Here is a 24,035-nt window from a genome sequence, read left to right as displayed (position 1 = left end):
CATTTTGTTTGACACCAGCATAATACATAAACATAAACACAGAAAAAAGTCTACACACAATACGCATCTCCGAGGTTTCCCACGGATGCCACGCTGAAGATCCGCTTATGATGCGTGGCACCATCGTCCGTGAAGTCCCCGAATCAATTACGAATCCTCAGAAATTTTTTAATACACGACAAGATTCATTAAAGCGCGTTATAATTTAAAATTAATCAAAATAATTTGCGAAAAATAAAAATAATAAAATCAGAATTTAGAAACGTAAATATTAAAACTTGGGCAATAATTTCATATTACTTTTAATATATATTTACGTATTTTAATTAAACGATTTGACTGAAAGTAGGTTCACCGTCTAGTAAAAGTTGTTATTTTCGTGTAAATACAAGTCGTGTACGATACAATAATTTCCGGTAGAAAAATATTCCGCGCAAAACTCATAATGACCAAAGTAAGGGAATTTTTTAAAGATAAATACCGTAACGTTTGACATTTATTCCCGAAAACATCGACTTTAGGATAATTCGTGAGGCTAAGAACCACTTTTAATTTTAGAAACAGCTACATATTAATAAATCAAGTGGAAAGCCGTAAATTAAGTTAAAGATATAATTCAACTTTGTTTACGACCCCTAAAGGATATTAGTTTTAATATGCCCGATTTGAAAATATTCCGGTACAAGTAATTAGAATAGACAAGTAATTAGAAGCAAACACGGCGTGAACCTACCTGTGATTGTTGATGTTTCCGTACATGGAAGCGGGCGGTTGCCCCAGACCAATGTTATTACCGTAATAGTTTTGTATTCCCGTCGTGAACATCTTGAAGCCGAGAATTTGCACAAAACCACGCGCGATACGCGTACGGAGAAGTGCACGAAGATTTAAAATGGAAATAAGCAAATAAAATTAAAAAAATTATCACTTTTTGCGAAAAATCACACAGTACAAAATCACGCACTCCCGAATAATAAATACAAAGTTAGCATCGAACGGTACAGCAGCGGGGCACACTCGTTAAGAATTACTAGCGAAGAAGCGGCAGTTGCGATGATGATCACTTATCGAACGAAAGTTTCAAACACGCGTCTCGAGCGTACCATGTTGAAAAGGTATTTGCGTCTCTCGAAAGATTCGGCCGGCATGACTGCGAATGGTCGTCCCACCCCCTCCGAACGAAAATCGACACTCGACCCTCCCCCCACTCGCCGAGCAAAACTTAAAGATAGAAACTTTTTAAGAGCAAATATTTCCTCTACAAGGCGCGCTTCCCCGCCGATTCAAAATCGGGTCGCGACCAATGAGAGAAAACGTTAGCCCGCACGCGCCTAATTCTGGGCCAATCACGGGCCGAGAATCACCGACCTTCGCGTAGTAGTGAGGGGGGCGGGGAGGGGGAAGTGGGCGCGAGAATCCGAACGGTATGGAAAAATCGACGCATCAAACTTCTATCTCAATCAATAGAATTTTAACGAGATGACGTCAAAGAGAAGCTAGCTAAGCGTTATACCGCTCGAGCGCCCACGTGCTATTCAGAGCATTTTGTTGGTCAATGCTAAATAAAAGTAAAGTATAATATTTGAAGAAAAAATTCCCTTTCTGGCTTTGAATTGAAAGATCCGTGAACTAAGAGCTTTTGTGATAATTCTCGCCATTCAAGTTCACGGAGGCGTGTAAAAAGTCTATGGAGTTGTTGATAAGCTCAATTCGAGCATTAAACGGTAGGTTACTAGGGTCAGTATTATCGTGGTAGAAAACCCACTGGCGGCTTTGAGTACGTTTTAGTTTATCATTAGCTACTTTTATTACATAATTTACGTTTACCGTCACGCAGTAATAATAATAATCGGCTAGGTTAATACCCAAAGCACCACCCTAGACCCAAGTCATCTAGCGACTTTTAATTCAGGTGGCCGGGTTACAATGCGTAGGAGGGTGGTGGCAAGCCCTTCAAGCCACGCGAGCCAACAGCTCCCTACACTAACGATTAACCAGTGGAGATGGGGGGGGGGGGACTTGCAAACTCTACGCAGAAGGACTGGTTCCGAGTTTACACCCAGTGCCATAAGCTGAGATCGAACCCGGCTCCTCTTGCTGCGAGGCGAAAAGGCTACACTTTCAAATTACGTAAATTGCGGATAAATTTACCGTTAAGGGTGAGGGAAATCCTAGGAAATATTGGTTGCTTTTGTTCGTAGCATTTAGAGATGAGGTCGTTTTTGTATCAATTTCAACTTGCGTGTTGATTATGAATTTTAAGCATATACCTTTGGCCTGCCCCCGGATCATTTTCGAGTATAGTAATGAATGTGAAAAGTTGGTATGGGCTCCAAACAACTTAGGACATAGCGTAAAACATCACGTAGAAAATAACTTTATACGGGTTATTTTACGCGTATTGAAAGAAAAAGGTATAAAATAACCGTCTGCAAAAGTTTGTCACCGTTGATGTTAGCATTTGTACATTACGAAAAACTCGCGGTTATTCCCGAGAATACGTACAAAAATTTGGCATCTGAGCATACACGAAATGTAACACTTTTTAGCTCGACTAATACGCGGATCCGAACAAAGCCTAAATGCACTATCCCAGCTCAGTAGCTTCGAGTGGGCGCAGTCGAGTTCTTGTTTGAGTTTGTGTGGGTCACGTGAACGTGAGAAATCAATTTGAACGGCGAAAAAGAGATAAAAAGTGACGTTTTCTCTTTTGGCGGTGCGTGTGTACACACTAGAAACAGATCCGAAGTGAGAGAAAAAAGCCGCGAAAGTAGGAATAAAAAAAACCAAGTACATTGTCTCCCCGCGAGAACTAGACATCTCAATTTTGAGAAAATTCGTGGTTGGTCGCTGTTTAACAAACATGAGTTCCGGTCTCTAAACTTGACCGAAAAAGAGAATTTCCCCGCCGCCGCCGACAACAACTACTTTCCGTTTCGATGTCTTTATAAAAAGCGACAGCTTTACTTTGAAGGAATAATAACCGTGTACTTACTCGCGACTGTTTGCGAGCTTTTTCAATATGTTAAAAATCGCGTCTTTGTCGAGTTGGCGACAGATCTAGCGTGTCCGATTTCGACGCCACGCTGTCAAGGACATGACCACTATCGATAGTCATCGTTACCAAAAAAAAGTTGATATTTTAATTTTAGTAACTAGAATTTATTTGAATCCGCGATGAAACTCCAAGGCTAAAACCTTAGATTAAACTTTCGGCATTATTGCTATGATATTCATTAATTCTATAGCATTTACACCAAAACTTCACTCGAAATGCACCGATTGAGACAAAATTTCAAACGTATTATTCAGAAACTATGTTGAAAAATTACGTATCTTTTGTATAATAATCAGCTAAGCTAATGTCCAAGGTACCACTATAGTCCCGAATCATCTAGCAACTTTTAATGCCTTTAAATCAGGAGACCGGCTTACGTGCGTAGGAGGGTGGTGGAAACTCTTCGTGCCACGCGAGCCTGCACTCACTATTACCGTTAACTTCAACAAGTTTATATGGAAAAGGGAAACCGAAGAACTAGGGGAAAAACCTCTATAACTAGTGAGGAGAGAACTTGCATACTCTACTCTAGTTTTGCAACAAGACCATAAGTTGGGATCGAACCCGTCTCCTCTTTATGGTGAAAGTGCTAACCGCTATACCACTACGACAAACCTACGACAGTTATCGTGGTACCCAGATTTGATTTAAAAATTATAATTTCTATTTGAAAGTCAATCTGTACTTAAGTATAAATCGAGAGGTTAAGCAAAGTTTCGTAGAAGTCTTACGTCTGAGGAAACGTCGGCGAACTACTGTTGAGCCATAGGCTAGGCGCCCACTGGCTCTCCGTTTCGTATCCGTCTTGCCTTCCACAAGGCATTGTCTCCGTTACGAAGCTAAGGCTTGTGAAAGGTAGGACGGAGACGTTACGAAGAGCAGTGAGCGCCTGGCCTTAGGCGTTCCCGTTCATGCCATATATTGAAACCTCATTATCAGATATGACGTGAACTATAAGCTATTACGTAACGACATTTAGACGTGATATCATTTTATAGGCTAAAATTCGAATTTCCTTTAATTAATTTCCATTAATCGAAAGGCGCCTTAGGATCAAATTGATGGAGGAAGTGTTCGCCAGAATTAACGATTATAAGCGTGAAAATATTTAAATTCAAAAACTTTTATTATATATGACCGTGTCCAGTCTTCAAAACGACACTTAATTGGGGCTTGACAGTTTTGGTGTTCGCGAGAATCGATTCTTGACAAATTAAGCAATTAGTTCGATATGTCGCTAAGATGAATGGTCTTATAATTGACTTTAGCGATACTTTAATCTTTCTTCGTAATTAATACAGCCTTGAAAATGCCTTTAACAATTACGCTCGCGTGTAGCTACGATTTTCCTCAAACGACGAGGTTTTACTCAACGGCTACTCAATTTTTCAATGAACTACTAATGCTATCAGAAAATATAGGACTAGCAAATTCTGGTCAAGGTACACGCCAATGACTATCTATCAAATAATGATTAACAATGAACCGTACAAATGTACGTTTTTATAAAATTTTCTCCAGTTGTATTTAGTATAGGAAAAATGTATCATAATAAATACTTTTTCGCGCAAAACCATTCTATTAAATGAAATAATTATATCGAAAACTCTAATGAAACGTTTCGTATTGAGGATAAACCACGACTGTTGCCAACTATACGAAGTCGATCGATGACTTGCGCCTAAGGTGGTGCCTCGGGTAATAGCCTAGCCTAGCTGATATAACTATTTTGTTCAATTGATTCTTAAAACCATTCTTTCAAAATTTTGGTTTTGTCATTTCAGCCTCGTTTTGCACCTAACCGACTCACTAAAGCATTTTGGGGCGGATGCATTAAGCCAAGGGAACACCCTTTATGTAAATGAATTAAAATTTAATGAAACTACATGTATTTTGATAGATAATTCGCTGGGCTTATTTATGATGAGTTGCTAACAGAAATGTTAGCTAAAAATTATGTTGAACGTCATTTGCAACTCTTTCACTTTACAATTTATATACGAGTAAAGTCACTTCTCTTAGCTAGTTACTAACTTCGATGTCACGATGACATACATGTTTTACGATGGTAATTAATGAAAATGGCACGAAACTCCGCCCCTTCGCGAACATTAAATTTACGTGTGGAGTTGCCAAATAGTCACGATTTCCCTGTTGAAGAGTGTAGCGGAGTCCGGGCCTATAATTTTAAGAGACACACGAAAAAAAAAAGGATAAAAACTGACGTACGCGGCTAGCCTCTTTAAGACTCGCTGACGCAAGTCGTAAAACAAAGATGACATTCTAGAAAAAAAAAACGAAAAAATTATTATTTTATTCGAATTGAGTGTGTTTTTTTAAATTAATTATTTTATAAGTTGCCTCGAACTAATAAATCGGATTTGATGCGGGATCTTTTTGGCCGGAAACCGCCATATATCAGGCTGGTGAGGAAACCGCCAAATCATCATCATATGACGTGTGATTCAAATTGCGTCAGTGCTGTAATAAAATTAAAATATTGATAAGTCCTACGCGAGCCGAGTCAAAACCGAAACTATGCAACGCGGAACTACGACCAATTTTAAGTGAAGATGTCTTTGATAAATAACTATAACTAACAGAGGGGGCGTACCGTTTTATCGTAAGGATGTGTCTCAGTGTTAGTTTTCGTAACAATTAATTTGTTGTTCGAAGCGAGATTAAGCGTTATTCGTTTAACGAAATCGCGTAGGCTCAATCTCATCTACATTGACACCCGATGTGATATCATAACCCTAAATACTTTGTTTATTTCAAAATAATTTCAACCCAAAAAACTATCAAGGAGACTACCCGAGGTGTTACACACCGATTTTGTTCAAACTCGGGGGATTGGTAGACCCGAGGGGTCGGACATTTGCCTGTTTTGTGTACGGGATTTTGGATTTTTTTAAAATCCAGGATTTTTTATTGTGGATTTGTCATACAAAGTCTATGGGAGCAAAATTCTTGGATTTTGGATTTGTTGATTTTTTTCCAAATTTTGTACGGGATTTTCCCAAATGACCGACCCCTCGGGTAGACCTTCATGTAAATTAATAAATCCTAAAGGGATTTTAGTCAATGGGCAACGGTTTTGCCATGGCAACGAAAAATGTTTTTGACAACATAAAATGGAAAATTTCCCATTGAAAATAACATGGGATTTTGACCGATTCCAAGGGTCCCCCCCCCCCCCTATGAAACATTTTACGAAAATGAAAAAAAAATTAAAATACCAAAATTATAAAAAAAATTTATAAACGTTGACGAAAAAAATCAAAATTGATCACATTGTGATAAATTTTTTTAATTTTTTTCACAGGGAAATTGGTCAAATTCAATGGGAAAATTTCAATTTTATGTTGTCAAAAACATTTTTCGTTGCCATGGCAAACCCGTTGCCCATTGAATAAAATCCCTTTAGGATTTTTCAAGTTACATGAAGGTCTACCAATCCCCCGAGTTTGAACAAAATCGGTGTGTAACACCTCGGGTCGTCTCCTTGTAAGTAAATATAAGCGTAAATAGAGTTCATTGGTATCCTGACCATGGTTTTAGTTTTTACTGAGTAACAACGCTACCACAACATACTCTCGATTTTTCACTAATAAGGGATATTTGGAGCTTTAAACTTTAGAAAATGTTTGAACATATTCGTTTCATATGTTTGAATTTCAATACCTATTCTTTTCATATGTTTGAATTTCAATACCTATTCGTTTCATATGTTTGAATTTCAATACCTATTCGATTCATATGTTTGAATTTAATTACCTATTCGTTTCATATGTTCGGATTTAATTACCTATTCGTTTCATATGTTCGGATTTGTTGCTTTGTCAATTGCTTGTTCAATTTTCATTGTTCACTTAAAAATTATTTTTTTAATTGTTTTATAAAGGCAAAGGTTTTGTTAATTTTCGTTAGGTTATTTCTCGTTTGCTTTGGTTTTAATAATTATTTTATTTTTATATTAGAAAATATTTTATTTCTTCGTGATAAATTGTAATACATTATGTTGCATTTAAAACTTTAGGTAAATGATCATTCAAGCATTTTAAATTCGGACAAATGGTACCGAACCCGAGAAACCTAAACCCTAACCCAAAGTGAGAATTAAAAAAAAAGAAGGGGCCCTTTTTTAAAAGTTATCTTTAGTAAAAAGCATCGATTCTGGCTCAAACGTAAATATGGTGGGGGCCACATATTCGTCTTCTAGGTGTCTTCCTTCGACAGACGTGTAAAAAACATCGACTTGATGTGCCAACCGGTTTCCAATAGCAGTCAAAAGAACGATGCTATGTCCGACCAAAACGAATAAAGTAAAAATCCCATCTATGAATATCATCAAAACCTTTCAATAAAATAGCCATTGAATTTTAAAATATCGACTTGTCGAGGGAAGTGCGAAGAAATTATTAACTGATTTTATAGCGGCTTTGTTAAGGTCACAAACGACGATAAATCTGGGCAATAGCAATTCACTTCTGAAAACTCACTATTGATAAGAGCGAATGTCGTAAAAAACAGATTTTTTCCAAAGAGAACTCAAAACATGACTCAAATATGTTTTTTCCATGCATCTGTTGCGATAGAAAAATGATAATATAAAGACTCTCTACGGTATAGACGTTCACGAGAATGAAAGATATGAAAGTGCTTTTCAAAACGTAATTTTGACTAGGGTTTAAAATGCTTTATTTTTCTGTGAACTGTAGAAAGCAGGGTGCTAAAGCTATAAAACACCCTACCTTCGACAGATCGTGGAAAAATATAGTATTATAAATGCAAAATTTTTAGACCGCAAGCCAAACTAAAGGTTGGAAAATGGTAAAAACGTCAAAGTTGGTTTGAGAGTTAAACGTGTCTCGTTTGGCCTATTCAATTCTTTCTTTAATGGTCGAGTGAATGAAATATTTCATTAAATCTGTTCACAATATAAACGCTTACACACTATGGATTTGAACCACGAACTCCACTAAGAAAAAAGGGGTCATGACTCTGAATTGAAATACTATGTGAAGTTAAAATATTTCGCGTCAAATTAATGATTACCCATTGAACGTTCATCTCGCGTTTCGCGCATTTCGGTTAGAAGGTGGCGAAGCGTCGGCCCAAAAGAAAATGGTCGATTTCAATTTTTGGGAAGCGAATGAAGGACAAAGAAGCGGTCCCATAAATAATATCCTTCGTTCGCGGCGTTGCCAGGCAGGTTAGCGTGCGCGCGCGCGTGGGAAGAATAATATTCCTATGAAATATCGTCTTCCGCGGATGCGCCTTAAAGTCAACCAATCTGTCACTCGTCAAAAGATTCGAACGCAACGAGCCAAAAACCACCCACGGAGAGGCGCGAGAAACCACGCGATGTGAGCGCACCCGGGTTAAAGGAGTCCCCTTCTTCTTCTTCTCCGTCTTAAATTGAAAGAATAAGGAGAAATAGACGGTACATATTTCATATCGGCATGTGGCCGAATCAACAAAAATCCAAACGGAAAAACCGCGTCCAGTGCTTTGCCCAACCAGCGATCTACCAGTCGCACCGGGCTGATCGTTATACACATTGGTCGGGATCCAACGTGTTTTAGTGGTAGTAAACAAATTTACGTGTAAAAATTAACCTTTTCAGTTCAATTCAAGCATTTAGTGTTATCATATGTAACATAATTACTCATAAGTATGACTCTGTATAATATTTCCATTGGAAAAAATTCAATGAGACCTTGTTTCACGCGGAACATACATTGAGCGGACCAAAAATGCAAAAATGCTTATAATCCTTGCGCTATTGAAAAGGTTACCATGGAAATTAAATCATCTGATCGCGAGGCACGAGCTAAACTTGACATGGGCCAAGCCAGAAACGCGCGAGGAATTCTCACTAGCTTCCGTTTCCCATCAGTAAAGTTGATGACGCATATTTCGTCACGGAGTTGTTAGTAACGAAATTTACGTCATATCCCATGAACAAGGTTTCATTAACGAAAATGCTTTTATGGCATACTTATGAGTGATTATGTTACATCTGGTGTTATCTATAGGAGCAACAAACACAAGGAGAACGCAGCTAGCCTTTAAACACGCTATAACGCCGTGTTGTGTACAAAGACAATTTCTGAATTTTCCCCTTCTGACGGCAGCAGGCGCTAAAGCGTCTAACCAATGGAAATTGTACGCGAGAAAATGCGCGACTTCTGACGGGTTGCGTTCTCCTTGTGTGGGTGCTGTGTTTGTTGCTCCTAGGTGCTATGCAAATCATTTGTAGCCATTTTGAAAATTTCGCAATGAAAAATAAACTAATTGTATTTGAAGGTGTCGTAATTCCTCGCACTAACGTAAAATACAACACCAATAGCACTTTCTGGGTTGACCTTCAATCGGCAATATTTAAGAAAGCCCTATTACCCAACCTTGGCACCTATTCCTCAAAACAAGCGACCATTTGAATTTCTGTAAATATCCATTAGAATTTAAACGCTTTGAGGATAACGAGTAAGCGTTATTAAATGTTTCTGGGGTCATGTTGAAACATGAATATTTTCTTTAAAATCCGTAAGTATAATATAAGGAGTTAGAAATAAGTGTTTTCATAGTGTTTATTTTTCCGTGCTTGGTGTAAGCTATTTAACCGCAACGGTGCTTTTTCGATAAAACAGTTAAGAAACAATTATGTAGTACCGCATACCAAGACAACTCAAAGGTTCCATAAACCCGTTCCCGATTCTTAGAAACAAAAAATGAACAAATTTGTAGAATTTAACTTTTACGACCCAACGCAACACGGTATTAGGCAAATACCAACAAACAAATATAATTTGGTTTCTATTTTCAAAATATGAAGAATATCTTGTCAATTATCGAGACGCGGAACACCCAAATCGTGGCACACCGCCCCATGAAGGGTAGGTAACGCGCGGGGTCCTGACGTTAGGTGTCGCGGTGCGCGCGTACACATCCTTGAACCGAGGACGGGGGTGCGCGAGATGGGAATTTGACGGATACGTCCGACTTCATTTTTGCTGACCCGCGCGCGCCGAAGAAAAAAAATAATTCCGCGTTCGCTTGTTTTAAGGGAATTTCTTCGACGTTTCATGATAGATCGGAGCAAGAGTCAAACGTTTACCTTCGGCATTTTTCTTCTCTTTTTCAATTTGCATAAGGGTTTCTCGGTAAAACATACCACCACCTCTTCCCTTAGTTTGGCTTGTCAAAAATATTCTCGCGAATTAAATATAAACGAGAAAAATGGTTGTTGGCGAACCTCGAGAGTCGAAACGATATATCATAACGCTACGTGTAAATGCCACGGAAGCCCCGCGAACAAAAAATTAATTCAAATTCAATTTCAACCCTCGGTAAAATTTTAAAACGTATATCCCGTAACGTACTAGTACTATTTGAGATTATTAATGGCGTTTTTTGACGTGATAATTAAACCGTTTTACCTAAATGGAGATATTTCCCGCGTCTCTTAATTCCGAACAAGAATTTTATTTTATTGGTTAATGGCAAGCCCCAGAGTCACGCTATTGGAAATCATCCATAAACCTAACTGTAATAATTTAAACTCGAGATTATAAAATTCGTTTTTAAGACTAAAACGGCTCTATAAATTTCGCTATAAACCTTGGCGGATTTAAGGTTAAAATAAAACAACTTTCAGTGGGTGATTTATCAGTCGCGTTAAATCAAAGCCTTCTCGATACAGTTTAACGCGTGCTCGGAAAAGGCGTTAAAATACCACCCAACATCCATAAATTTCGCTGTTTAATAGCGATATTCTTTTATTTCGGTAACGCGTGGGGCTCTATGACCCGAGCCAACGCTAGCCAGTTTCGCGTATTACGAGACTGCGAAAAAATGATGGCATAAATCACATTTTTTTTCTCCATATTCAAGAGCGCTTTAAGAGCGAGTAAAGAGACTTTTGAATAATGCTCTCGGGAATATTCATGGTCAATTATGCATTTTTTTAAAGGTTTTAAGGTTCAAGGTAAATTATTCACCTTTTTATCTTCACAGAGAGATGAACAATTTTATCATCTTTTTCATTTCGAAATATAGCGTAGTCCAAGCCGCGATATTGATACGCTACCGGTAGAGAAAACTTCTTATTCCGAGAAGCGTATTCCGCATAAGTGACAAAATAAATATCAATCACCGAAGAAAGAGAGAGCGTTTCTATTCTGGCTTTGTGAAAAGAACTGGCCATAAATTTTAAAGTTTACGGATCTACATATAAAATATATTTTTTAATAAATTTTAAAATACATCAACGTTTCTTTCAACACCTATACTACTCGTAGTTTATGAAGTGGACAGTTTTGTAATATTTCACTCGAGTTAAAACATTGCGCATTATTTCCATCAAAGTATTGCTAGATATTGTAATTTATTGTTGGTGGTTTAATCGACAATATTAAAGAAGTTAAAGACACGTAATACAAAGCGCGCGTTGGGATTTTTCCAGGTATTTCCTAGGCCAAAAGAATCGTAGCTCTACGCGGGCTTAGACTTAAGAATCGTCTTGTAAAAGCCGAAAGTACTTGAGATATGACAGTTTTTCCGTACATAAACTCTTCTTAGCAATATTATTAGAGGAGTGTAGACGTAGCTTTTTTGTGTACAAACTGTGCTTTTACAAATTCCCCGTTCACGTTTTCGAGTCGTGGCTCACAAGAAGCGAGTCTTCACTATGTTAAGCGAGGGGTCGGACACTTGCCATTATTTTGTACGGGATTTCGGGCTTTCGTAGAGATTTTGGCGATTTTATCAGTAGGTTTTGAAGTGATTTTGGGATTTCAATGTTAATTTACCATAGAGAGAGTTAAAAGATTTTGCGATTTCCACAAAGTGTACGGCATTTTGGTAAATGTCCGACCCCTCCATGTTGAGTTTTTTAATTCTTTAATTTTAATTAAAACAGAGTGTCAATGAACAAAGAATAAAATTTAAATTTATTTTTAATTTCATCACGCAACGAGTTCATTAAAAACTTAAGGTTTACGTAAATTTTTGTCATAAATTCTCTTAATTAAATTTTAAAATATTAACGACTATTAGAGCCACGACAATTTCGACGCGAAAATATGCATTTCGACCAAATTCGCGCGGTTAATTACCAAGCAATAACATTCAACTAAGCAAACTACCGAAGTAGTCTTTTCATCATTTTCTTCCAAAGAGTTTGGAATATCTCCAAAACGTTTTGGAGACACAAATCTAATTAATTCGCGCGTATTTTTTCCAAATGTTCTCGATACAGATTAGCCGCGTCGCAACATTAAATTGTAATACCACCCAAGAACAATCTGTTGTTGTTCGGGACCTCCTACACTGATTCCCTCACAGGGAAATAATAAAATTAGGCTCGTACGTTTCATTCAAGGATAGAGAAATTCGAGTCGCCGCTTTGAAAACGACAATAACACTCCACCGTAATAATTTCCACGCGAGATTTCACCAGCCAGAAGCGTTGATATCCAAAAGAGGTAAAATCATTCGCGATTAACGAGAAACGCGTAGAAAACTGAAACTAGGAGGCGATGGAAGTGGTTTAATGGTCGTAAGGGTTCAAAGTGTCAATAAGGAAGCTGATAAAGACTGCGTTGTAGCACATTCTCCTTGACAAAGCTATCTAATAAGTGGTATTAGCAATTGGCCACGACCGAAACTTCTTTTGAAAAACTAAACCTTAATGTTTTTACTCTTTGTTCAACCATTTTACTCTTGGTTCAACCATTTTTGCTCTTTGTTCAACCATTTTTACTCTTTGTTCAACCATTTTTACTCTTTATTCAACCATTTTTCCTCTTTGTTCAACCATTTTTTGCTCTTTGTTCAACCATTTTTTGCTCTTTGTTCAACCATTTTTACTCTTTATTCAACCATTTTTCCTCTATGTTCAACCATTTTTACTTTTTGTTCAACCATTTTTTACTCTTTGTTCAACCATTTTAACTCTTTGTTCAACCATTTTTCCTCTTATTTTAACCATTTTTACTCTTTGTTCAACCATTTTTTAATGGTAAAATGTTATTTATTGGTTTTCATATTTGATATTTTGTGCCCCTTTTTTCAGATTGGTCAGGTATGCTATCACGAGGTACGGAAGGATAAAAACTTGATACAATTATGGCTGAATCTTTCAAATGATTTCGTAAACCTTAAAACTTCAATTTTCGCAATGATAATAAAGCGTTGATCACGACATTTTATTTTCTTTTGCTTTTAAATAATATTTCGGTATGACTCCCTTTTTTCAACTTTTCGTGCGTGTCTAAAATTCGTAAGACGCCTTTATATACGCTTAGCGAAATAAAGTATTCGAATTCGAAAACGCGTAATTGTTTTGAAATTAAAGCCACTTCCGTCAATGAACGCGTCGAAGGGATTTCATCTCAAAACGCTGGACATTGTTACTTATATCTTACAAGGTGGTCTCGCTTTCGCAAAAGTTAACGCCGAACAATAACGAAATCGAATTTTCAAACGTAGAAAAACCTTTTTACTCTTGGCAAAAGCTCAGAATTAGTCTTCACGGTGATAACGGGGAACTCCCGAAAGAGAAATTCTCGCGGCGAAAAGCGTCAAATTGAATGGTTGCGAGTAATTGGAGGCTGGCCACTGGCGTAATTGATTTACCGCGTATAAACAAGGGAAAACTTTCCCGCTTTCTCGGCGCGATCAATCGCTGCCCCGAAAAGAGAAAAGTAGGCTTATTGAGACGGTGGAGGAAGAACGAGCACCGCAAATTGCCACTAGATCAACATTAAAAAGAACGGATTTCCAATGCCAAGCAAAAATAAAATATGAAATCAATAATGTTGAAAATTTTCAATGAGGCTATACGTACGAATCTAACGCCTAATTCTCGGAAATTTTCTCGAAAAAACGCCCCTTCGCGTATAGCTTTCTCGTCTGAAATTTCCAACCGACTCTAATTTAACAAGTCAGGGTCAAATTGTAAGTGTCGTTCGATGAAACTTCGGCTATTAAATCACGAAACCAATTATTGGCGAAAATTAAAAAGTTTAAAACGGTTCAATCAATTTCATTATTATTTCATTAAGGTAGTCGTATTTGCTTCGATTTTGTTCAACAAGTCGTGTTTAAAATTTCCCGACTGAATCGAGAAACTAATTATTACCCGCGTAAAAAACATTTATTACCACGATTAATTTAGGCGTTATTTTAATAGATAACTTCTATTCGCGGGGAGTTTGTTCGGTAAGGTAAATTGAAAAATCACGTCTAAATGTCGCCGATAAAAGACTTGAAATGACAACTTCGGGCACTCACTTTGTATTTGCAACAGTGAAAACGAACTAATTAAAACCCGAGCTAAGCGAATTGCAATCGTTAAATTTACGTTTTAAGAATACAAATTTAACTCCGCTAAACCTTGAAAGGGAGAAAATTAAGATGAAATTAAAATTGTCACTTACACGACGAAGATTGATACGGGAGTTTGAAACACCCATGAAGGGTGTGAAACTATTTAAGTTTCAATTTTCAAGATTTATTTCGTGTGATGATCAGTTGTTAACCTTGATCTCATTTCAAAAGGACCGACATGTCATTTAGTGGACCCACTATATATTTGATTCTACAGCGTCCTTATAGTTTTGTTAAAAAAGAATGTACAGTTCGATTCGTAAATAGAAATATAGGAATGTTAGTAAATCAAATCTGCTTTATGAAAATTTCTCTATAACAATTTCGATTTCACTTTGTTGATATGTTGTAAATAAATGGTGGCTTTAAAAACCAATTTTCGTCTAAAATAACAGCTTCACTTTCTAATTAAGCTTTTCAAGCAAACAAGTTGGTTTTTAAAGGACACAATTGCCGTTTACATCATTATGCTGTTAAAATTATAAAATTTTACACATTATTTAGTATTAAACTAAACTACGATAATGCTATGAAACCACTACGTAGATAATTTAGACTACTTTTCCGCCGCTAATTGGTTTCATTGTAGCCAAATCCTTGATGGCCGCGTCAGTGCTATATTGTTGGGGATTACGTCAAGCTTAAAATGACATCATATTCTAAATGAATGCTAAATAGAGAGCGCGTGCTCGAACAATGTTTCGAAAACAAAATCCCGTTACATCTCTCGAAATAACAGAAAATAAATGATTTAATCGTGGGAGGAGTTCTGCGGACTGGAAAAATGTCCACTTTTTCCAGAAATATTTTTCGCGGAACTGGGAAACGGGCTAGTGAGCATTTAAGCGCATTGACATTGCCTCAGAATCGCGCCCGTTCGTCAACCCCTGCTTAGAATACCCCATCGTCATTTCATATGTACCATCGAACGCCTTAAAGTGCCTCTCTTAATTTATATCGAGTTCGAAAAATTCTCTGGATTCACGGTGCGTTTACTCCGCGGCGCATGACCGAACCAAATAGTTCTGAGCACGTCGTTCGCCAGCGTTGTTATTATTATAATATACCTTCATTCGCCAAAAACATTAAAACTTCTGGGTGACTTCGAAAATTGAACGCGACCAGGAAATCGATTCGCTTGGGAGATCTCGACGCGCGTACTTGTGCCAATACAGAATTGGACGCGATAGAAATAACTATGTTTCAATACAGTCTTCTCTATCACGTCTCAGTCTAAAAACGTCCAAACTGATTGATAGCTTAAATTGGCCACTCGACATTTACGCTGTCGATTAATTACGAAAATATAATAATCACCTTCCATACCGAATTAAACCGCCTCGACTATCATATTTTAATCACCTACTAGATAATTTATTTCCAAAGAGAGCCGCGCACAAACTTACGAGGAGACTACCCTAGGTGATAATCACCGATTTTGTTGAAACTAGGTGGGTACGTAGACCTTATAGTAACATGAAATTTCACAAAGGCAAAAGTTGCAATGGGCATTAGTTTTGCCATGGCAACCGAAAATGTTTTTGACAACACAGTATGTATATTTTCCCATTGAAAATAACATGGGAATCTGAGCGCTTGAAAATTTTCAAAACCTAAAAAATAGATCAAAATTGACAAATGAAATTAATTTTATGATATTTTGATGAATTTTGGTCAATTTGATCAAAATATGTAAAAATTAATCAGAATCGGTAAAAATGGAGAAAAGCGAAATATATAAATAAAAAGTTGTATTTACCAACTAATCGCCAAGTCGGCGGTAATAAATGATTTTTTTCAAAATTAATCAAATATAATTTAGTCGGCGATTATCACCTCGGGTAGTCTCCTCGTTAGCGCTAAGTAAAGCCTATAACATGCATCGGCAAAAATTTCCAGCTAAAGGAGACTGAACCGTAAATGTAAAACCGTTAACGTAAACGTACAGCGTATTTTCGACGGAAAAGTGAGCTGAAAAGTGTTGAAGTTTTTCCGTTGTAAAATATCCTACGTTCACTGTCAGCCAATAAGCAGTCCACATTGTAGTGACACCACAGTCAAGTATTTTTTGGACGCCATTTTTTTCTCTATTAATACTCTCTCGTTTGTGGTAAAATTTTAAATAGCAGAAAACATTTACGTCTTGAAGAATGTGTCAAAACATGAAACGTAAACAGAAACGTAAAATATTGCCGTAACGTTTTACGTACGTGAGTTCCAGTCTGAACTTTAAGATATATTGTTATAACGTGTAACTTAATTGCAACATTTCTAACACGGAGTGCCTAAAAATAGTATTTTGAATTACTCAAATTCGCGACGACCGCATTTAATAGCTTCATTGTTGAACATTAATAAACAATCCGAAAAAGTTACAGTCTAAATTAACGCACTGCCCCAACTAATCAATTTAATACTAATTTTGATGCACGTTCACTTTTTGTGGACTCGTAAGCTAAAGGTCTATTCACACGAGCAAAACATTGTTGGTCAACACGAGTCGCCAACAAAGTTGTTCCGTGTGAATGTAGAAAATATTTCCACAGCGTGTTGGCCACACAAAAGCTCTTCCTGGCCACGTTTTGAAGAAAGGCCGGTTTTTATGACCGAGGCTTAGTTAATAATATATTAAATATTTAAATCAAATACGTTTCGTAGAAATCCTTTTGATTGCACAAAACTAAATGATAATATTAAATACCTTTATTAATATAAATTTACATATTTTGTACAGTCATTTTTTAAAGACTGACGAGGTTAAGGTGCGAAATCTTGAACAATTATCGAAAACTATACTCATCAATAAAGTTGGGCAAAACTGTTAGCACGTGTAAAAGCCTTTAGAAGAATTATATCCACTAGAAAAATTGCTTCATTCCTAATATAAAACAAATATCAGAAAATCAAAACCACGCTGGTATAGAAATATTTCTCCGAACAACGAAAGAAAAAGTGATTAAATATTCGCTGAAGTTGGCGTCCCAATCAAAATAAAGAAACAATTCCACCCTCATTTTTCTAAAACTCTCCTTCGTTGATCGGAATATAATACAAAAACACATAAATTCGTTCGGCAACACCTTTCAAACATACACCTAGACATCTAGATTTACATAAACCTAGCCAAGTTTGTGTCAGGTCAAATATGTTTGTTAAAGGCGGATTTTCGCAAGTAGGCACGAGGAAATAATTTGTATTATGGGAGCCTAGGCCTAACGGGGAGTTTTTGCATCGACGAAATGATGGAAGCTGTAGAAGACGCATTTACGATGACACCGAGAGTTCAAATGCGTTAGTCATTTTAACTCTGTAAATTAGCCATCCTTGAACTTTCGAGAAATAGGTAGGCATATAGGACATAGGTTACCTACGTAAGTGGCATAGACTTAACTAGCCGTTTTGAGTTAGAATTACCTTAACGGTTTACCGACTAACCTTGAAAACTACCTTTTGGGGTCAATTGAGTTTATTTAAAATTTTATGTAATTGGAAAACCTAAAAAGTGTAAGAAAGAAACTTAAGAATGCTTCTTTTAATTTTTCCTTTATAAAATATATAAACATTCAGTGATTTGTAAAATATGTTCGTAGTTGCCGCAGCAACCGCTTGGTTTTCGTTTCAGCAAAGGCTTATCGAAAATTTAAAAATTTAGAAATAACGAATGAATCGGAACTTAAAAACGCTAGTATAAATATTGGGGTTTTAGGGAAATAATTTTAAATACGATTTTATCAGCGTCAACTTAAACTGGTACTAATTCGAACAACAAAGATAATTACCCGGACATAACCAAAAAAAATACGATATACGAAGATTAGAGAGAGAAAAAAATACAATCAAATGCAATTTTTTTACGAAAGATAATCCGCAATTTTATCACGTTCAAGCATCAAATTCATTGGAAAAACGGGTAACGTATTAACTGTCATTGAAATTAATAGTTAACTTTTCTTTATTTTAATTTTCCATCGCTCTCAATCAGAGTTACCACTTCCTTATTACTTATACATAGTAATAGCGCAACATAAATTAAAAATCTCCAGAAAGTTGACAAAATATATCTCGCAAACGTGAGCTAATTTCCCTCCTTTACCAAGGTCATTCGGTTGAAACTAAAAACAAAGCTTACAATTTAAGGCAATCTACATTTAGAAAATAGAAATTGTAAATTTGTTCAAGAACACCGCAAAACGTTTTTTGATCTATTTTGGCGTTAGCCTCGGGTGTGAAGTGGTGACCGTGATAAAGGAGGCAACAAAATAAAATGGGCAGACAGTATCGTCACAGAACCAGCAGACTCTCTATGCCCGCCATGAATTATACGTCTTAATAAAGGTTTGACAAGAATGCGCTGAATAATTTATATCGGCTGCTATTTTCCGTCAATCAGCCACAACTAACCTCCAAAACGGGCACCGCAGTCCCGCGATTGTTTCGTGGTTCTTGTTAGCACCTTTTCAAGAAAAACCACCCGAGAGAAGAATACTTTCTGGGATCGACGCTTAGAAAAAAGGAAGCGACTTAATGCACGGTTTATGCGTTCGCTAGCTTTTGGGAAACTAATTCCACGCTTTAAATCACGATTTAAGTCGAATAATGTTTTTAAACAAATCATTGATTTAAATCACCATTATACTTCTATGTATTTATTTATTTATTAAAATATTAAAAAATGGTTGCTTTTGCAACGAGCAGACAAAGTAAAATAATTACAAAGTGCTAATTTTATTTTTTTCAGATTAAATTAGTTTTTACGTTTACTTTAACAATAGATGTAAATTATCAAAACATTTTCCAAGAACAATTAAAAAACAAAATTTAAGTAAAAGAAAAGCATTTTAATTTTTTTTCATAAAATCTTAAAAAAAAATCAATAGCCTCGACTAATTAATTGCTGGAATTTTTTGCTTTTCCCAAAACAATACCAAATAAGTGCAGTTTCACGCGTTTAAAATTTTAAAATTTAACTGGCGGTTTTAAATTGGTAATTGAACGCGGGGTTCAAGGTATGCGTTCGTGATGGGGACCTCTTGTTGAAATTCCGCGAAACAAATCCGAACGTTGATTTATTCGGGACTCAGCCCCGAATCTTAAAATTTCGTCCGCTCGTGTTAGTTACTGTAAGATTTACTGGCTCCACTTTGAAGACTCAATTAACATGGAACGTTCCCATTGGACGAAACCGTTCCGCGCCCACGTGACTTCAATTTGTCAGGTGTACTGATTGACCTTACGCGATTGCGCAACAGATAATTCACTCACAATTTCAAGGAATAACTTACTCTTGCAAAAAAAACAGTGACCTTACATAAGAGGCGAGACGACCAATGTCTAGAGATTCACACTCAATATTGTCCAACTTTAATTGTTAAATCGAAGAACAACAAAGTGCTTTTGTCCCATTCGACCGCCTGTCCCATTCGACCGACATTTTGTTTGCTCACACGTGAAAGCATGAAACCTAACCTAACGAAATAAACAGATTTCAATTTTCTATTGCTTTCTTTATTGACCTTTGTATTATATCGAATTTAAAGTTAATTGTTCATTCAATCAACTTTTTCGAATAAATGGGATTCGACCCAATGGGATTACAAAATTAGAATTCGATCAATTGGGAAAGTATATTTTTTGATTCGATACATTGGGAATTCGACCCAATAGGATTCTATGCAACGGGAATATACCTAACAAAGTTCCATAATTTGCTTCGAGTTACGACTTGACAGAGGCCGCAAATTTTATAAAGGACTATTTGCAAGGGCTAAATTTTTTTTAAAACATTATTGTTGAATTCATTAACGCTTTCGTTACGCAACCTTTTAAAAGAAATTGTATTTATAATCAAGCTGCGCTACAAATATTTAAATCTAATAAATTTCGTACTCATCTGTTAGATTAAATAAAAAGAACCTTAAATATTCGTATTACCCGCCATTTTAAATGTCTAGTATTTTTGTAAAGCCATTTGCTTTCTTACAAAATCTCGCGTACGTTTCTGGGAACATGTTTTAATCATTGACCTAAGTTGGCTAAAATGCTGGCTTGTGTGAATACGACTTAAGAGTAGACGTTCTAAGTGAAATTCTTTTATTTCTAGGACTATAATTTCGCCAATAAGAAACTCAAATTTATCATTTATTCCAAGGTTTAGTTCTAATGCGAAATAAATAAACAAGATTTAAAATGCATCTTAGGTTGCATTGTATTCATTGTTTTTGTTTTCCATTATACTATTAACTATTTATACACAAAGACCTGTAGCAGATCGTTCCCATGTTTGATGCAAAATCCGCTAGTTTTAACGAAACTTCAAACAATATGGCGGTCTCCTCTACAAATCAAATTGAACTGCCCTATAGATGAGGCAATAACATCTACGCTCTCTAAACGTTACTTTCTCAAAGGAGTTTAATTGACTGTTCTATGATTTCTAAAGTTAAAGTATGATAGTTGGCGCCCTGTGATTCTATAAATCAGGGTGTCTCCGCTGTAAAATCACCGTTAAACGGTTTCATTGAAAAGGTCGCGACCTCTTTTATAATTTATACGTGAAACGATTCTTCATTTACCCGATACCAGGGCGGCGCGCTTCTTCTGAACGAATTCGTAAATTATATCTAGAAATATTTATGACTTCCAAAGCACGAACACAAGAGAGTCTTTGAATACAATCCGTACCATCAACCCCGATGTCCCAGAATATCCGTTAAGGATATCGCTTTCCGCGACTGATATGACACCGGCTGCGAATTTATTATGACAATAATTGCAAATTTACGACGGACTTCTTTGATTTAATTAGACCCTACATACTCGCTTAAATAGCATTAGGTCGTTCAACGCCCTTCAAGGCACCACCTCCCACGAAAGGAAAAACACCGGAAACTGCATTGCATTTATCACCGAATAAGGATCTCGGTCTATTTTATGTTATATCTTATTGATTGTTAATTCTAATGTTGTAATTAGGGCTTTTCAAATATTAAATTAAAATATTTAGGTAATTAAAATTAAGTTTATGTTATGGACTAGCAAGTTTATCCGCATTTTATACAATAAAATTAGTATTCATTTTACCCAAAACCCTTTATAAGCAACAAATATTATTACTGTTAAATTGTATTTTGTCATGTGTTTTAAAGGCGCTGCCCTCTTGATTTCCTGTCAAAAACTGCCACGAACAATTTTACAAATTTTGCAACAAGATTGACTTCTTTTTGAAAACCGTTTAGTTCGCGAGATCGTAAAATTTTGTCAACTTTACTAACTCCAGTATGTTACAATTCTAACGCGTTCCGTTTGAGATTGCAGTATTTGAATTTTTATTTTATTTTATTTCATCGTGTGATTATATACAGTTGAATAAAATAAAATATTTTATTTAGTTCTTAACTACTGGCATAGAATCACTGGTCAGATTTAACAGTGAAAATCTATATAAGTAACTGGCGAGGTCAATAAAAATTGTGTCTGGAATTTTTAGTTTTCCGATCAGTAATTCTTTTTAATTCCAAATAATATATTTTAAAACGGTGGACTATTTCAGACTACTAAAAAGTCTAACTCGGAAAATTTTAATTGAAAGATAGCAGATCTAAACCGTGGCATGCCACGTTACGTCCAACTATTTAAGGGTTTCTCGAAAAGCGCAATTATTCTCGGACCGGATAATCGCAACTCTTTATTTAAAAATGACGTCCGAAGACGAGTACTTTGTTTCAATCGTCCGTTTCCGGCCTTTCTTCGCGCGGACAGCACCAAGGGAGCGTTACGGGCCACTTTTTGGGCTGAAAATTGTCTTTTTCGGCAGGATGCGCCTCATCATAAAGTCTACCACTTCTCGTAATATAATATTTAAGATTGTTTCCGTCCGCTGCCCCCCCCTTACCCCCTCTTTATTCATCCCCCTCTCTTCACCTTTGTCTTAGAGGAGAATGATAATTTTCGACAATTTCGATTTTGGACGAAAACACGATATGTTCCACCCACGCGAGCAAGTACAATAGACTGAGACAATGAGAAATCTTCTCCCTAAACTTCAGTCAGCATAATACCGCCCAGCCGTAGATAGAACGGTCACGGACTTCAATTGGGCGCCAAAAAAATAGCTATTCAAAGACGGAGAGTGCCGTAAATCGCAACACGAATGAATATTTAGTTTAAATTGTAACTTGAAAAATGGACATTTATATTAATGTATGATAATATATGTGCTATATATTTTAATCGAGGGTTTAAATTGTACTTCAAAGGAGGGGATATTCTTTCCACGGTTTTCAGTATAGGTTAAGTGGAGCGTGGGAGATAAATTCAAGCCCATCTCCACCATTGGGCTAGGTAGGGCTAAGCCCTAGGTCACCGGAGGAGCGCCGTCAGGCCCTTTATATTTTTTAATAATTTAATTGTAAAGTATCCAATAAGGACCTGGCCATATGAAAAAGGGCTCCCGATATTATTAGCCCAGGGGTGCCTGAAAGGTAAAGACGGCCCTGGATTAATTAAGAATATTTCAAAGTTAACTTTGATGTTATTTTAATGTCATTTCCCTGAATTGTAGAGCTGCTTATTAGTCCTGTTCACAAAAAATAAAAGAATTTTGTATGTTTTTCCAATTCGAAAAATTGTACTACTTAAATCCAAGATTTTGATTAAGAGAGTACAATAACATTGTAGCTCTAGTCTTTCAATGATTTCTTTAATAATAAGAGAGGTTAAGCATTTGTTAGGAAACGTGTAGCGGGAAAGTTTAGGAGTGTTGTCAAAACGTAAACACTCTTTAAGAACAACGCTTCCAGTTATTCAGTTGCGAAACCTTTTAATTTTAAATATTTTTAAACGATAATATACAGTGATGTATTAACACATATTTAATCTGAAATGTATCTTCGAAAATTAACATAGCATTAGAAATTTTCTTGAAATTCTTTAGCCGCCATTTTATATATAATTTTAAGAATGCTCAGAGACAGATTACCACATTTTCTGTGAAAAGAGATAGTGAAAATACTAAGAAGCGAGAATTATCATCGCTTTTAGAAGAATAATTCTCCAAAATTGGTCGCACCCATAGCAGCCCTGTTGCTATCCCATGTGTCTCCTCGTTGTATTTCCAAAACCTGCCGCTTGGTGGAAATAGCAATAAGAGCTATGGAAGTTCTAAGAAATGTCATTTTGGAGACAGATTTTATCTTATTTTAACTTTGAAGTGGTTTTGTTTTAATTTTTTTGATGGGAAATAATAGTAAATAAATTACACTTAAACAATCTTTTAAAAATTTTGTTTTGTGACATCTGTGGCTAAGTTAACATTACTTTGCTAGATTACTATGTTATTACGCTGCCGAAAGCCACTCCTACTGTTAATAATGTTCCAAGTAAATTTTTGAAGTGTTTTAGTATTTCTACTATTGACTTTATTTAAAATTTAATTCATCAGATATCATCAACAAGATTGGCGACCTCGAGACTATATTTATGTAAAGTACTACAAGGATACAGCTAAAGAAACCAGGCCTAGTCAGCAGCTAAGTTCATAATTATAACAGCAGATACTGCTTGCGAATTTTCCATTGAGACA

The 24,035-nt window shown here is 36.3% G+C and overlaps 1 protein-coding gene across 2 annotated transcripts in view; it reads right to left on the bottom strand.

Annotated features, from left to right (window-relative positions):
* LOC149948061 (ETS homologous factor-like) overlaps nucleotides 1-892 on the bottom strand; it is a 51,409-nt gene extending 50,517 nt beyond the window's left edge. For both annotated transcript variants that reach the window (XM_090172990.1, XM_090172991.1), the window contains exon 1: nucleotides 734-892. In XM_090172990.1, the coding sequence (XP_090029116.1) occupies nucleotides 734-825 (92 nt within the window). In that variant the 5' untranslated portion in view covers nucleotides 826-892. The remainder of the gene's footprint in view (nucleotides 1-733) is intronic.
* Between the last annotated feature and the right edge of the window lie 23,143 nt (nucleotides 893-24,035).

This window comes from Leiobunum rupestre, chromosome 4, assembly GCF_980474605.1.
Source record: "Leiobunum rupestre chromosome 4, qqLeiRupe1.1.hap1, whole genome shotgun sequence".
In the NCBI taxonomy this organism is placed as follows: Eukaryota; Metazoa; Arthropoda; class Arachnida; order Opiliones; family Sclerosomatidae; genus Leiobunum; species Leiobunum rupestre.
This window is presented reverse-complemented; position numbering and strand designations above follow the sequence as displayed.